This window comes from Biomphalaria glabrata, chromosome 6 (genome assembly GCF_947242115.1).
Source record: "Biomphalaria glabrata chromosome 6, xgBioGlab47.1, whole genome shotgun sequence".
NCBI classification, from domain to species: domain Eukaryota; kingdom Metazoa; phylum Mollusca; class Gastropoda; family Planorbidae; genus Biomphalaria; species Biomphalaria glabrata.
In genome coordinates, this window is record NC_074716.1 from 22,159,074 (window position 1) to 22,176,711 (window position 17,638).

Sequence of the window (17,638 nt, forward strand, 5' to 3'; positions counted from 1 at the left end):
GATTAACCAAGCGACAAAGAGATATTAGTCACATGGTAAAGGCCCAAAGGTCTGAAAGATTCTAGATATTACCGCCAGTCTCGTGTTGGAATTCAAAGGAAGATGACATAATTATTATATTGTGTAGATCATTTAATTTAGTAGAAATATACATATTCTGTTTTATTCAAGTACATTTAACCATTGTAATTATTGTGAAGAGCTTTTCCAAGTTTTGAATTAAAGTATTTGTATTTGACGAGGAGAAGTTTCTTCATTGATTATAATAATAATATACTTAGATTGTCTTATCGACTAGCAACTTCTAGATGATCATCTTATCAACTAGCAACTTCTAAATGATCATCTTATCAACTGACGATTTCTAGATCCTCTGCAATCACGATCATTGATTGTGCAGTTTAGATCAAGTTAATTATCAACGTGACATCTAGCATCATTGATGATCGTGACACTGTTGTAGACCTGCTCCCTCACTATTTTATATTTACTAAAGACTCCTATATTTCTTAAGCTGTTGTAGACCTGCTCCATGATTCAATTTAGATATTGAAGACAAGACAAAATACATTTCAAATACCAATAAATCTGGATTATTGACCCATTATTTACACACATTGTAGAATTTTTCTGCACATGTACATCCAATATCACCATCATGCCATCCATTGTTAGAAATTAATATTTTCATTAGTTAAAATCATTATCATCCATTTATGATTTTTAGCAGCCCCCGAAAGTGGAAAAGACGCTTTTAGTTTTGTGTGGAATGTCTGTCCGTCTGTCTGTCTGTCCATCCCATTTAGATCTTGTAAACTAGAAAAGATAGTGAAAATCCGACATCATGATATTTTAGACCTTTCAAAGTTCTGATGCAAAGGCTACTTTTTTCTTTTCTGAAAGGGAAAAATCAAATTTTTAAAATCACTTATGCAAGCAGTTTTTTCATAAAAATACACCACTTTTACAACTATTCACTATTAATAGTAACAAACAAGGGAGGCTCCTTAGTAGGGGAGATGACTATTTACCATATTTTTAACACATTTATGCAAAGGGTTTCAGATTTTTAGTCAAAAAATTATTTTATGTTTACATTTGTATTGTTAAGTTATGTAAGTTCTGTTACACTAAGTACTATATTTACAAAAAAATTTGTTTACTATTTTTTAAAGAGAAAAAATCTATTTAGTATGCATATAAGTTGGACATAATTTAAAACAACTATTAATTAGTAGTTTTTCATGTTATAGTGTGAATTGTAGTGCAGCATCAATACCATAGAACATTTAACCAAAGGAAATTTTTTTTTTCTTTTTTTTTTTTACGGAAATGTTTTTTTCTTGAGAAATAAGAGATTGACTACAAAACAATTAGATCTATTAGATGTTCATTATAAGTCATCAGTTTGGCCAGGTTCACATCTAATTTCACATTCTCTTTCACCTATCCTTTCTCCATTCTTCTCTGTCATTTTTCTTTGATAGAATTTCATTCTGATAATATTGAAACCTGCCTTTTTACCTGCCTGGGTAGACCACTTCGGGGGCCGATTTTCAGTTTGTTTTTCCACACAAACTGACTTTAACCTTGTTTAATTATTGGATATGTGGTCTTTAAGTGAACATATTCACATTTTAAATTATGGACATTCATTGCTTACTTATGACAATTTTAATTACTAATGACACTTTTAATTTTCCAGTCACTTTGATTGTAGACATTGTTTCTAGAAAGTACTGAATCAGTGTGATGACCTCTAGAACTATTTCTTTCCCCAGCATGATATCGTTAGTGAAGAAAATCAGGCTAGACTAGTAGAACTTATTGAGCCTTGGTTCATATTCTCCTTGATATGGTCGCTTGGTGCATCCTGTGACAATGATGGAAGAGATAAGTTTGACTTGTGGATCAGACAGAAGATTGATGAGCACAATGTAAGTGAAACTTTTCATAACATAACAATGATATAACAATAACACAACAGCACAGTAGCCAAACTTTTAAACATTTCCACAATATTTAAGTATCTTAACTCTTTGGCTCCAGAATTACTTCGGAATTATTTTCCACTTTTGGACGGAATTAATTTTTCCGCCATTTCAGAGTGCGCTACTTTGCTTCGATATAACTTGTATAACTTTTTTATTTATTATTGGAAAATAATAAATTTGATATAGAATTAAAGAGAAATGCTCTTTCCATTTCTTATGTTTTCTAGTTTGCAAATCATGTTGTTTTTGTAATTTTGGGTTTTGAATATAAAAATGAAAAACTCACCAACTGACATTGAAAATATCCATCCAAGTGCATGTTACAAGAAATTTATTGTTCAAATTGAATTCAAAGAAGTTTTTTTCTCATTTTTATCCATTTGTTTACAGAACACCATAGAAGAAACAGCAATAGATGCAAAAAATAATAAACTGGAACTAATAATCCAATGTCACTACTTTAATGAAAACGGCCATAAAAAAAGCAACACTCTTGGAACAAAAAACTTTTACCCTAAAACTAGTCCAACTGTACAGCATATATATATAATTATAATATTTTCTTCTTAAGTTCTTCATGTACTTAGTACATAAATATTCCTTCTAGTTGCGATATTCATGGAAGCAGTCAATATGAAGTGTGGGTTCGACTCCCATCCAATGCAAACATAAACCGTTCTCCCTGACCTACAGTGTTTACATACTCTGTCTTTCTTTATAGTTATAGGTCTCCATTCTCTGAAAATGGATCTTATTCTAGCAGGGGTGTTAAATTTAATCCTATGGTCAGCATAGCTATTTATTTTGCTGACAAGACTATCAACAATGTGATTGTCAATGAAAAAAAACAACATTCCATCTCAATAGATGCAGTGCTGACTAAGTCTAGGTTGACAACCCAATTTCTTGATGGAACAAATCTGAAATTGATCTGTTTCAGTGCCTAGATGATAGATCTAGAGATCTACCTCTATCTGATTAGATTTAGATCTAGATGATGTAGAGACAGCTAAACTAGTTCTAGATCTACATTGAACATTAGCTGGGGGTGGAGCTGCTTCATCAGCTGATAAACTTCATCATTCCTAGCCCTAGGTCTAGATTCTAGATCTATAAATTAATTTACTAGATCTAGACTATATAATTAGATTTATCAATATCACCATCAGATGAAACAAAATCACTGTCATCTGAATTATTAGGCCCTATACTTCTTCATCAAAGAAATATTTAGATCTACAAAGTTTATATGGCTTTGGTTGAAGCTCCATGTTAAAAAAACACGCACACAGAAAAAAATAAATGTAATCTCTTTACAAACTTCGTACAAAATAAAAACACGTTAAATGAAGGAAATTCCAGATGTTTAGCAAAGGGAAACTATTCTAGTTAAAAAATTAAGCAATAAAAAACATTGGAGAAATAGAAACGAAAAAATAAATTTTAAATAGCCGATGCCCCCAGCGTTGGTCCGACTTTTTTCCCCTTTTTTAAAATCAACGTCCTGTGCGTTGTTGCGGAGCCAAATAGTTAAACAAGGAATGGAATTCCACAAAACTGGTTACTGGCCATGAGATTTTCTACTCAAAGATAAACAGTTGTACTTATGTATCCAGTTTTTTTTGTGTCTTGTTATAAACTTTATTTATTTTATTTATTTATTTTTATTTTACTCTTTGTCTCTCCTAATCTTGACTTATTTTTAATTACAAGTACATTTTAAAGGTGAATTCTCTGAAAACAATTTCTTGTTATAAATGAGTTTCTTCATGGGACTAAACAATGAACATACACTAACTTGATATATTTTTAGTTGGCAGTAAAATTTCCTGATACTGGCCTGGTGTATGACTACAAGTTAGATGACGCTGGTATTCTGACCCAAGCTGAAGAGGAAGAGGAAGGAAGTGAAAGAGTGAGTTGTGTGAATATCTGTAGTCTTTAAGATAGAAATGTTGAATAGAAGGCTAAATGGAGCCATAATGTACAATGGTGGTGTGGTGACAGAAAGCTAATTAGCAGAGTTTTCTTAAAGAAGATAACATCTAGCTTTGTGTTAGATAAGTCTTTTAAGTGCTTTTTGTTGGAAAAGTTGTTTTAGCATTTATTAGTAGTGATGTAGGCTAACAGAATGCTAGGAACATCAAGTAACCAATTTTATTTTTATGTTCAAAAATTTTCCTAAATTTCCATTCAATTATCTTTGATTTGGTGAAAACAAATGTCTTTAAAAGTTGTGTACAAATTTTGAAACATTTTAAGAGTTTAGATCATGGCAGATATTTTCCATAAAAAAAAAAGATACCAGGTTGGAATTTCTTTTAGACTGAATATCAGCATCCAAACCAATTTCTAAATTTAAATTAAAAAAAAAAAACAGTAACAACATAAATCTTCTCTATTTACTTTTGAACAATGTCTTTCTTGTGTCAAGAAATGAAAGTTTGCCAAGCTCAATCATTTTAAGAGCTATCATCCTACATTGTTAAAGCGCTCTTTTGTTCTCTCCTAGGTAATCCGTTGGCTGAACTGGCAGCATGGTCACCAGCCATACCAAGTGCCTTCAGAGATCAAATACTCTGATATCATGGTGCCAACTATTGATACCTGTAGATCCTCTTTTTTAGTTAATATGTTTGTTTTGAACAGAAAAAAGGTAAGTAATTTCGAGGCATTAATATTCATTGTGATAATGATTTTAATTGCTTGTATAATCATGTTTATAGTCAAGAAGCTCTCTGAAAAGTTTTGGGTTCAAATATAGTGTCTAGATATAGCTTGTTCATATTAGTGAGAGGAGTGTGTATTAGGAGTCAAAAGGGAGGAAGGCTCAGTTTGGAATTGGATCAAATGGTTTTGAGAAAGAAAATGCTTATGCATAACGGAATAATAAATGAATAAGAACATGGATATATATCTGTCGGCAGGTAGATTTGAAAGAAGTAGAAAAGAAATACAACATGGTCATGAAATTGTTTTGTCAATGTTAAACATCAAACATATTGGAAAATATAAAATGTTCTCAATCGTCAGCAACATTGTGTGTGTGTGTTATGCTTCAGTGCAGGTATTGTGTGTGTGGTATGCTTCAGTGCAGGTATTGTGTGTGTGGTATGCTTCAGTACAGGTATTGTGTGTGTGGTATGCTTCAGTACAGGTGTTGTGTGTGTGTGGTATGCTTCAGTGCAGGTATTGTTTTGTCAATGTTAAACATCAAACATATTGGAAAATAAAAAAAAATATCCTCAATTGTCAGCAACATTGTGTGTGTGTTTGTAATGCTTCAGTTCAGGTATTGTGTGTGTATGGGGTATACTTCAGTAGATGTATTGTGTGTGTATGGTATACTTCAGTGCAGGTATTGTGTGTGTGATATGCTTCAGTGCAGGTATTGTGTGTGTGGTATGCTTCAGTGCAGATATTGTGTGTGTGGTTTGCTTCAGTGCAGGTATTGTGTGTGTGTGTGGTATGCTTCTGTGCAGGTATTGTGTGTGTGGTATGCTTCAGTGCAGGTATTGTGTGTGTGGTTTGCTTCTGTGCAGGTATTGTGTGTGTGGTATGCTTCAGTGCAGGTATTGTGTGTGTGGTATGCTTCAGTAGATGTATTGTGTGTGTGTGTTATGCTTCAGTGCAGGTATTGTGTGTGTGTTATGCTTCAGTGCAGATATTGTGTGTGTGGTTTGCTTCAGTGCAGGTATTGTGTGTGTGTGGTATGCTTCAGTACAGGTATTGTGTGTGTGTGGTATGCTTCAGTGCAGGTATTGTTTTGTCAATGTTAAACATCAAACATATTGGAAAAAAAAATATCCTCAATTGTCAGCAACATCATGTGTGTGTTTGTAATGTTTCAGTTCAGGTATTGTGTGTGTGGTATACTTGAGTAGATGTATTGTGTGTGTATGGTATACTTCAGTGCAGGTATTGTGTGTGTGATATGCTTCAGTTCAGGTATTGTGTGTGTGGTATGCTTCAGTGCAGGTATTGTGTGTGTGGTATGCTTCAGTGGAGGTATTGTGTGTGTGGTATGCTTCAGTGCAGGGTAGGAAGGAGGAAGAAATGAAGATATTGTGACTTTTTTTGTTTACTTTTCTACTTTTTATAAATATTGTTTCAATGGTGTTGCCAGGTTGCTTTCTTTATTTATGAGTCTGTGTGTGCTTATATTTCAGTTACTTGCGATTGGACCAACTGGTACAGGCAAAACTTTGACCATGCTTGATAAATTGACACGTGGATTGACTGAAGAATATTTACCAGAATTCATTAATTTCTCTGCCAAGACCTCTGCAAATCAAACTCAAGATTTGATTGACAGCAAGCTAGATAAAAGGTCAGGATAAAATTTGTTTACCTTTATGAATACATTCTCTCACATGCTCAAATTATAAGCAACGAAAAAAAAATCAGATAAAAAAATGTTATTAATGTATAAGATGCAGCTTAAAATTCACTTTGAAACAATCGTGCTATGTGAAGTGTTTACTCTGATATGATTAGACAAATTAAAAATGAGTCTATTTTATATTAAAACTATTCCAGTTTAATCATTTTTCTAGAAATATGAGTCCTTAAAATTAAAATGAAGTTGTTCTATGAATTGTAAACTTTATGGGAACAAGTTTAAAATTATGACTTAATGCAACTAAATGATTTTAAACTTTCTTTGATTTATATTTCTCAAGGCGAAAGGGTATCTATGGTCCACCTGTCGGGAAGTATTGTGTCATTTTTATTGATGATCTGAATATGCCTTCCTTGGAGACTTATGGAGCGCAGCCACCCATTGAACTTATTAGACAATTTATGGACTTTAATGGATGGTATGATCGTAAAGCTATAGGTAAGGGATGTTTTGATAAAAGGAATAACATTAGAGAAATATATCCTTTGAAAATGGTGTGTATTAATATATTTTTAAGCACATTATTTTTTAAAAATATAAATAATATAGCTACTATCCAGTGCAAACCTAATATATTAGGGTTATATATAGGTATATTAAAGGTATATTTTATTTATAGGCTGATAGTTAATAGAGGTCAAGACAACCAACTTCTTTTATTAACACAGACAGATGTTAGTAGCTGTAAGGAGTAAGGTAGACTTATGGATGTCCTAAAATTAGAAGATACTTTTCTTCCTACTTTGGTTTGAAATCAAGTCCTCCTGTTTTACTTCTTAGATAGCACTTAGAAACTTTCAACAAAATATTGACATGTTGGATTTGTAGTTCAGTTTTTAATAGTGACTTTTTAAAATAAGACTATGAAAAAATGTACATACATACTTGTTTCTATGACAGAACTAAACTTACTATAGACCTAATTTATAGATAAAGATTACACAAGTTATAACATTCACCCATGTACCCCTTTAAAAGAAATGAAAAACATTGAAATTTCTTTATTGGTTGATTGTACATTTTTTATTTAGAATTATATTGAATTAAATTTTTCTACTTCTTTGTTAGGTGAGTTTCGAAGTTTGGCAGATGTGAACATCCTAGCTGCCATGGGGCCTCCAGGTGGAGGAAGGAATCCTGTTACTGCAAGACTTTTACGCCATTTTAATTTCCTGGCTTTTACTGCAATGTCAGACGCCAGTCTTTTCAAGATTTTTGGGACAATCTTGTTGTCTTGGATTGGTAAGTAGATCTACAAATAAACAGTTGGATTGGTAAGTAGATCTACAAATAAACAGTTGGATTGGTAAGTAGATCTACAAATAAACAGTTGGATTGGTAAGTAGATCTACAAATAAACAGTTGGATTGGTAAGTAGATCTACGACTACATATAAACAGTTTGCTTTGAATTTCTTGTATCCTAATGGGGATTTTCACAATAAATTCATGCAAAGAGGCAGATTTGAGCTTTAGAGTGTTTCCAACTAAAGAAATAAAAACTAAGTCACAGAGCTTAGAAAAATGTTAGACAATCAAAATCTAAGCAATGTATAGTTTGAATAAAAATGACTACAATGTCATATGAACTCAATGTAATTGTTATTAATAACATTGACCTTAATTTGAGACATTTATCTCTCTAAACCTTCCATTACTAAAGGATATATCAAACTATAAAAGAAACACTGTCTATAAAAGTACCTGCCAATATTTAAAACTTTGCCCTATTTTCATTCTAAGCTGCAAAGTGTACAGCAGTGACATGCTGCAATGATTACAAGTTTAGATAAGAAAAGACTTTCTTTGACATCAAGATGGGTGTGCAACAGAGTGTATTTTATAGTCCTCCTAGCTATGGACCATGTCATAAGCTAAAGTGCCTTTGGTTTTCCATGGTTTGAACTGAATTAGTTGATAGACTGAATTAGTTGATAGACTGAATTAGTTGATAGACTGAATTATCTTTTGGCTAAACATGGATGGGACCAAAGCCATGTAAGTATGTGGATTACTTGGGAAAGGAAAGTCTTAGGACATTCTTCAATCATATTGTCTATTTGGGTCATCAATTGATTAACTTAAACACAAAGATCTGCCTCATATCATCATGGAAAACATCCGCCAAGATTGAAAATTGAAAAAATTTCAAACTGCAAAGGCTGAGACAGATCCTGAGAGTCACACATAGAGACAATGTTACCATCTGGAATAAAGCTGATACTGTCACTATTTACTGATCTCAATGGAGACTATGCCAAAAACGCCCAGGACCTAAGATTAAGTAAATTCAAAATTTCAATAGAAAAATATTTACTTACTTGAGAAGTAGAACATTTTAAAGATTTACAGATGAGATCATCAAAAAAATCAATGTTGATGTTAGTAGTCACCAAATGAATAGTTGGTAACAAATTGGCTTCAGTTGTTTTATAAAGTGTACAGAAATGTAATACATATTTGATTGACAAAAAAAACCAACACAGTCACTCCACATTCAACACTTTCAATACTTGGTGTAAGTGTTGTTTAAAAAGTTTGTAAATAGAGGCCAGGGAGGCAAGAAGAAAACGTTTCTGAAGAGGGAAGGGAGACAAGAAGAAAAGTTTCTGAAGAGAGAAGGTAGACAAGAAGAAAAGTTTCTGAAGAGAGAAGGTAGACAAGAAGAAAAGTTTCTGAAGAGAGAAGGTAGACAAGAAGAAAACGTTTCTGAAGAGGGAAGGGAGACAAGAAGAAAAGTTTCTGAAGAGAGAAGGTAGACAAGAAGAAAAGTTTCTGAAGAGAGAAGGTAGACAAGAAGAAAACGTTTCTGAAGAGGGAAGGGAGACAAGAAGAAAAGTTTCTGAAGAGAGAAGGTAGACAAGAAGAAAAGTTTCTGAAGAGAGAAGGTAGACAAGAAGAAAACGTTTCTGAAGAGGGAAGGGAGACAAGAAGAAAAGTTTCTGAAGAGGGAAGGGAGGCAAGAAGAAAAGTTTCTGAAGAGGGAAGGGAGGCAAGAAGAAAACGTTTCTGAAGAGAGAAGGGAGGCAAGAAGAAAAAGTTTCTGAAGAGGGAAGGGAGGCAAGAAGAAAACGTTTCTGAAGAGAGAAGGGAGGCAAGAAGAAAAGTTTCTGAAGAGGGAAGGGAGGCAAGAAGAAAACGTTTCTGAAGAGAGAAGGGAGGCAAGAAGAAAACGTTTCTGAAGAGAGAAGGGAGACAAGAAGAAAACGTTTCTGAAGAGGGAAGGGAGACAAGAAGAAAAGTTTCTGAAGAGGGAAGGGAGGCAAGAAGAAAAGTTTCTGAAGAGGGAAGGGAGGCAAGAAGAAAAGTTTCTGAAGAGGGAAGGGAGGCAAGAAGAAAAAGTTTCTGAAGAGGGAAGGTAGACAAGAAGAAAAGTTTCTCAAGAGAGAAGGGAGACAAGAAGAAAAGTTTCTGAAGAGAGAAGGGAGGCAAGAAGAAAACGTTTCATTTAAAAAAAACATTAAGAAACAAAGGTAGTGTGGAGCTTTCAAGGAAACCTCTGATCCTGATAATACAATTTTGTTTCAGCCAACTGTCCCCACATTGTAAAGTACTGTGACAAGCTTGTGACGGCCAGTATCAACATGTATAATTCAGTCCAGGCCAACATGTTGCCTACACCCTCCAAGTCTCACTACACATTCAACTTGAGAGATTTGTCCAAAGTGTTTCAAGGAATTCTCATGGGCCAATATGAAGAGAACAAGGTGTGTCTGCTTTCTTACTTTTGTTCAGCTCACAAGTATTAAGCTACAGTTCATAATACTTAGTAGAAGATAAAAGTATTCTACAGCACTTGAGTTTTATTATGCCTAGATTTACCTAACTTATTCAAAAAAGAATAATTATGAAGGAACATCTGTAATCAACTAACTAGATTACCCTACAACGTTACATTAAACACATTCAAATTCAGGTCGATTTGTAAGGTTTGCACTTGTCAAAATTGGTTAGCTGATAGTTCTAAAGATTTTTATATAATAGATAGCATTAGAAGATATCTTAGCTGAAATCACCCTCTCAGAAAGTAAAAGATATTAATTGAATCCATCCACGCTGTAATTATTTGATTTTTGCTCTGAGATACTGAACAAGATTTAAAGCCCTAACAAATTGTTATGCAAAGGATTCTAAAAAAAAAAGTTATTGGATAAAAATATTTTTTCAGGTTTTAACAAATATTTGAATTTCTATTCATCTTGATGTATTTTTTGTTCATTTATTTGTGAACTTTTATTTAAAACATGAAATTTTCTTCTCTCTGAAAGTCAGTCGGTGCTGTTCTGAGACTCTGGTATCATGAATGTTGCAGAGTCTTTCAGGATCGTTTAGTGGATGATGCAGACAGACAGTCCTTTGAAGATATCCTAAAGAACACAGTCATGAAAGATTTTGATGTGGACTTCAATCACATCATAGCCCACAAGCCAATCATTTATGCTGATTTCTTAAACAATGATCAAGATCCTCGCCCCTACACTCTTGTGAAAGATCATGCACTAGTAAGTTGTGTATTTGATACTTACACAACCTTGTTGGTTACATTAAAAGTGGAAGATATAACAGCTAAAAAAAACTTCGTAAAAGTGTGATAAGACTTCGCTTGACTTTGCATGAGGTTGAAAGCTAATATTTGTTTAATTCAGCATTTTTTTCCTTGTCATTTCTACATATTGCTTGAACATAACATATTTCCTCTTCTTTTACATGTTTCTCTTCACCTCACTCCTGACACCGATTAATGGGCTTTGTAGTTTCATTCCTGACACTGAATAATGGGCTTTGTAGTCTCACTCCTGACACCGAATCATGTGCTTTGTAGTCTCACTCCTGGCACCGAATCATGTGCTTTGTAGTCTCACTCCTGACACCGAATAATGGGCTTTGTAGTCTCACTCCTGACATGAATCATGTGCCTTTGTAGTTTCACTCCTGACACTGAATCATGGGCTTTGTAGTCTCACTCCTGACACTGAATAATGTTTGTACATTTCTTAACTGATTTTTTCATGGGAACTTTTCAGGCTCAAAAAACCGTTGAAGAATATTTATCAGAGTTTAACCAGGCAACAAATAAAAAGATGGAGCTTGTGCTATTCATGGATGCCATTTGCCATGTCAGTCGCATAGCCCGTATACTAAGACAGCCACTCGGTAATGCTTTATTGCTTGGTATGGGTGGCAGTGGACGGCAGAGTTTAACTAAATTAGCATCACACATGTAAGTTACCATGACTGGCGTATTAAATGTTTTGATATATTCACCATGAGCATAAATACAGGACTTAGCTCTAGAAAATGTTTGTGTGACATTTTTTTTTTATTTAGTTTAAATTATTTGAAGTTTGGGTAGCATCACCTGAGGTTTCTTACTGAAATTTGTTTGTCTCTCTTCCCTCCAGGTCTGAGTATGACTGTTTCCAGGTCGAGCTGTCTAAAAACTATAATGTACATGATTGGCATGAAGACTTAAAGAAAGTCATGATGAAGGCAGGGCTGCGAGAAGAGCCTGTTGTTTTCTTGTTCAGTGACACACAGGTACATCAACATCAGTAACAGGGTAGTAATGCTATTGAAAGTTTCATTTCAAATTTAAAAGTAAAACAAGCAAAATATAAAAAAATACTTTAAAAAAAAAACAACAACAACAAAGCCTATATTAAGTGTATCAATTAATTTGGATCAGTCATGTCAATCAATTTGTAATTGATCTAGACTAACAATAATAAATCTGTGCGATTAGAAATATTTTTAACAATTGTTTTTGTTTAACCCTATTTCATGCTTTTAGCTTTCTCAATTCACTATGATCCTACCACTTGTCTGGACTAGATGGAGAGGGGTGGAGGAGAAAGAACGGGGTATCTGGGTGATTGTTTTTTAAATGTATTTTTAAAAACAAATGTTTACGACCTGAATTCGAACTCGTGAGCTAACGCCTTCTTAGGCTTCTCAGATCAACCACTCAGCTAGTGAAGGGAATATTGTATAGTTATCTATTGTTTCTATTTCATGTTTGTTTTCACTAAGCCTCAGACAATGATTTGTTTGGTGTTATGCACAAATTGTAAGACAAATTTCCATACGGACAATAAAGATTATTATTATTATTATTATTATTATTATGTTTGTTTTCACTAAGCCTCAGACAACAACCTATAAATGGGACTATTTCATCTTATACCACCACTTCAGTCAAGTACAATTTCTTTCCCTTGTTTGAGATACCAAACAAAGTAATTAAATACCATTAGTTAATTAACTAATTGGTTAATTCTTTTTATTGATTCTTGTGTGGTCAGGTAAAAGAGATAATGTGCTAAATTTCAGCTTGATAGCTTGATTTAAGGTTAAGTTTCGGAGAAATAATGTGTACAAACTTTTTACCAGAGACAGTGAGTTGTTATAAGCTTTGTAAAAACAGTAACCTTGCTGTACTTTGAAATAAAATTTCTGTCTTCCACTGTATGATGCTACAGATGACAGTTTGTTGTTAAAAGTGCACACGAATTCTCAGATAACTTTAAAAAAAACAAACTTTTCCACACTTCCCTTTTTGTGCACCAAAACACTAGCTAGTTATAATTTTTTTCTGTCATTTAGGAAAATCCCCAATAAGTTCATTTTAAGGTAATTACCAGTACATGACTGTTCATTAATTACACTATTGAATTATTGGACTTCTCTGGCAAACTGTATTTTAATGAGTTTATTATCTAAATATCTGCATAACACATTTTGTCTAGGATCAAAAAAATTTATATAACCTGATCATGTCTAGCATTAAAAAATGTGTATAACCAGATCTTGTCTAAAAAAAATCAAAAAATGTGTATAACCAGATCTTGTCTAAAAAAATTAAAAAATGTGTATAACCAGATCTTGTCTAAAAAAAATTTAAAAATGTGTATAACCAGATCATGTCTAGCATACAAAAACTGTATATAACTAGATCATGTCAAGCATACAAAAACTGTATATAACTAGATTGATGTATAGATTGAGTTTGTATTCTAGTGGGATGTGCTGCTGAGCTGCATAAACCATGGGCCACTTTATTGAAGAGACTCTAGTATGAACCCTGATATATACTAGTTATTTCTAATTTGTTATTTGACTCAAGCTGTTTTGTGTTTGATGAATGGCAGCCTACTTCTCCCAGATATCCCTTTCTCCCAGATACCCCTTTCTCCCAGATATCTCCTCCTGTCCATAAAAGAGCTTGAATTGCAGCAAAAATGCTCTATGAGAATGGAAGACATGCTATACAAAACCTACAATAAAGTAAAAACAATTTTAGTTTATATAGCCAGATCATATCTTCTGTGTCATCTACAATACAAAATTCTTGGTCCTGACCACTCATTCATTCATTCACTAAGATAATAATCACTAATTCTTCCATTTGTTGTGGACGATCAAATGAAAAATTTAACCTATTTTTTCTTGCCTAAGACAACTAAGCCATTTTCAGATTGAAATCTCAATGGTTAAGTTTACCATAAATGATTTTTCATTTGTAATTTCTACCAACTATGTATCTGAAAGCTGACAAAAGTGCAAAACAATAATTCCTTCCCCTTAAGCACTTATGAACACTTTTTTGGTTCATTTCTTTCTTTCCATTTTTTTTTTTCATAGATCTAGATCTTAAATGTAATTCTTCTCTAGGGGTTAGATAAGTGGCAGAGTGAATGTCAGGATTATCATTATTATTATCTAATGTGTTTTTACATCTTTATGAAAGTGTGTGTTTATGGAGAAAATTACCACTATTTGAAATTTAAAGACTAGTTCGTGTGTGTGTGTAGAATGATTTTAAAACGACTAGACCTAAACCTACAAGTAAGCCTGTATTCTAAAGTTAAGACTCCTAAACATTGTCTCAGTGAATATAATAAAAGTGTGTGTGTGCATGTTGTTTTTTTTGGGTGGAGTGTGTTTAATACTGTTTGTGAAGATGGGTTATTCTAAATAAGAGGCCTCTCTGGATCTAGATCTGTGACTGACAAAAAAATATGTAATTTGTGGGCTAATTTATGAATAGTAATGTTGCACCTCTGCGGAAAAGGGTTTTTCATTTGAAAATATTGGGTGTATATGTGGGGGGCATTATAGTACAGGGAGATGGAAGGCTACAACCAATGAGCCTAAGAAGTGTTTGTACATACTCTAGAATAGGGGCCCTTCGTTTGTAGGATGAAAGAGACAAAAAAAAAGGACAAAGAATTTTAGGGCTAAAAAATGTGTTGGGAGTGAGTGAGGTGAGTGTTGTAATGCTGGCCATTTTAATGGATGGTGTCTAAGAGTGTGCCAGGCAAAATAAACATATATACCGCTACTAGCTGTTTCACCCATAGCATAACATAGTGAATTATATAACTAAATCATATCTAGTATGTAACAATTTTTATATTCTTCATTCTTTTATTTGAGCAATTAATTGTAAACAGCTTTTATTTCAAACAGTTTACAAAGCTCAAAGAACTGAGACACTTAGTGATCTAATTTAACTCATTCATGTTAAAACAACACTTTTTCTATTCAATAAAGTTTCAAAATTTTATATTCGTAATTTTGTAATTTTTGCTCAGATTAAAAATGAGTCCTTCCTTGAAGACTTGAACAACATATTGAACACTGGTGATGTGCCAAATATCTATGGGTTGGATGAATTAGAGAATATCTTTAAAGAGATGAAGCCTTCTGTTGTAGAAGCTGGATTGCAACCCACTAAAACTATTATGTTCTCTACTTACACCAAGAGAGTCCGCAGTAACCTACACACAGTCATAACTATGAGGTCAGTTGGTTAGTGTTGTGTAGAAGTCAGGTTTGCTAAAAAAAAGTGTGCACTGTCTATAGGGTCAGAACATATGTCTTGATAAATAGTAATTTTAATTGTTAGTTATAATGGCAATGTCTTTGATTCTGAGAATTTAAGATGAGTGCAGTCTTTCACATGACTACACAAACCCAGTTGCGACCTGCATTTTTTTCCACATCTGATGTAGATAAAGCCACCATCTGCATATACATCTTCTGCGTCTGTCTTCTACCAGGGCTTTAATAGGGCTTCAAATGTTGTTTCCTGGCCTTTGTGAGAGCTCTCCAACTGTTTCTTTCATAGCAATAAGCCAGGTTCATAAATCAATTCTATTAACACATTATCTATAGTTCATCCATCGTGTTCGATGATGACCACTTTTGTCATCCAGGGAGCTGAGAGCTTTGCACTGGGGTTTTGTGCCTCCTTATGTGGCTGGTGAGACCTATGTAAGCCAGGAATGTTCGGCTGCTCACTGGGCAGGTTATTCCAGCTAGAGCTAGTATCATTGGCCTTGCTTTTCTTCTGTCTTTTTTCTTTTGCCAGCATTGTTCTCTTTTCCTCAGCAACCTGTGCACTAGTTTTCACAGCGCGACGCCATGATGCATGTCATGAGTCTCTGTCTCCCAGGTGGTTGGGCCTATGTTGAACCCCTTCAGAGAAGCTTTTAGGGTGTCCCTTAAGTGTTTTCTTTGACCACCTTGCGAGCACTTTCATTTGCTTAGTTGGCCATATAAGAGTCGCTTAGGAATGCATCAGTCTTCCATTCTGCAGACTTGTCCTGCCCATTGCAGCTGGGACTGCATCAGGATTGTGTGGATGCTTTGCAGACTTGCTCTTTGAAGGACTTCAATATCTGGTATTTTTTCTTGCCATTTGATATTCAATATTTTTCTTAACTCATGTAACACATGTTACAATACTCCCTTGCCAACGGGAATAATTCTAAATGGTGACAGTATGTCATCAGTCAGGGTTATATTAGAATTTGTGTTCCATGATCGTCATGAGTCGTGTGCTGAAGATTTTAGATCATATGAAATATGTTAGCTGATTTGTTTCATAATGAATTTAAGTCTTGATGATGAAAGGATTTTTACTTCAAATTTGAAGATGTTTCTCAGTTTCATTATCTATTAATGGTCAACTGTTTGAGAGAGTAAATGCTATTGTTCTATTACCTGGGGAACTCTCCAACCATAAAGATGTTTTGGACTTTAATGTTGTTAGAAACTTAGTTAGTATAGAGACACACCATATTTGATAAACTTCAAACACAACATTTAGTGATGTCACAGATTAGTGGGTTTCAGTTTACTTTTGTTATTATTAGTGTTAGGAATTCAAGGTAAAACTTAGTATAGAGACACACCATATTTGATAAACTTCAAACAAAACATTTAGTGATGTCACAGATTAGTGGGTTTCAGTTTACTTTTGTTATTATTAGTGTTAGGAATTCAAGGTGACAACATCTTATTACAGACATTAAGCATTCAACTTGATTCAAGTCTCTAATGGTCTGGACTTGGTCCTTACATCTTATTACTGTGTAGGTCTTGGTCATAAGTAGTTTAAAGTGCATCTAATACACCTGTACAAGAAACTCAAACATCTTCTGAGTAATCAGCAGAAGTCAGACAGCCATCATACAACTACAAGGTCAAGGCCTATCACACTGTAATGTTTGTAATACAAAGTTGAAATGTCAGGGTAAGCATATTAAGCCTGAATTGCTACTTTTTGTTTGTTGCAATGACATTTTTTTTATTCTTGGTTTATTTCAGCCCACTAGGAGAAATTTTTCGTTCTCGACTGCGACAGTTCCCAGCACTAGTTAACTGCTGCACTATTGACTGGTTCTGTCCTTGGCCACCTGATGCTTTAAGATCTGTTGCATATAAGCTCTTAGGAGACTTTGGTGATACAGAGCAAATGAAAGAAGTTCTCAATGGACTGGTAAGGTTTTGTGATTTTTCTTAGAATATTCCTGTAAACTTATTCATAGAAATGTGTCTATATTAAGCTGTTAACCTTCCCTCCCTTCTGTAGGTGGCCATGTGTCAGGTGATACAAGATTCAGTCACACGATACTCTGTACGATTCCTGGAAGAAATGTCCAGACACAACTATGTCACCCCCACGTCTTACTTGGAACTGCTTAGTCTATTCACTCAATTGGTCAATAGCAAAAAAGGGGAGCTTACTCTGGCTAGTGCTAGACTCAAGACTGGTTTAGATAAAGTATGAGTTGTCTATTTTTAGAAGTCTTCATATATCTCATAATAATAATCTTTATTATCCGTAAGGAAATTTGTCTTACAATTTGTGCATTACACCAAACAAAAAACATTATAACTATAAGAAACCAAAATGTACATTCACACCAGACTCACTCATAATTTACATGTGACAA

The 17,638-nt window shown here is 33.9% G+C and overlaps 1 protein-coding gene across 7 annotated transcripts in view; it reads left to right on the forward strand.

Annotated features, from left to right (window-relative positions):
• LOC106060634 (dynein axonemal heavy chain 1-like) overlaps window positions 1–17,638 on the forward strand; it is a 91,158-nt gene that overhangs the window by 44,626 nt on the left and 28,894 nt on the right. For all 7 annotated transcript variants that reach the window (XM_056032385.1, XM_056032386.1, XM_056032390.1 and 4 more), the window contains 13 exons: window positions 1,782–1,937; window positions 3,808–3,909; window positions 4,507–4,650; window positions 6,164–6,324; window positions 6,677–6,834; window positions 7,465–7,638; window positions 9,924–10,102; window positions 10,664–10,897; window positions 11,420–11,616; window positions 11,798–11,933; window positions 14,990–15,198; window positions 17,010–17,181; window positions 17,275–17,466. In XM_056032385.1, coding sequence (XP_055888360.1) covers window positions 1,782–1,937; window positions 3,808–3,909; window positions 4,507–4,650; window positions 6,164–6,324; window positions 6,677–6,834; window positions 7,465–7,638; window positions 9,924–10,102; window positions 10,664–10,897; window positions 11,420–11,616; window positions 11,798–11,933; window positions 14,990–15,198; window positions 17,010–17,181; window positions 17,275–17,466 — 2,214 coding nt within the window. The remainder of the gene's footprint in view (window positions 1–1,781; window positions 1,938–3,807; window positions 3,910–4,506; window positions 4,651–6,163; window positions 6,325–6,676; window positions 6,835–7,464; window positions 7,639–9,923; window positions 10,103–10,663; window positions 10,898–11,419; window positions 11,617–11,797; window positions 11,934–14,989; window positions 15,199–17,009; window positions 17,182–17,274; window positions 17,467–17,638) is intronic.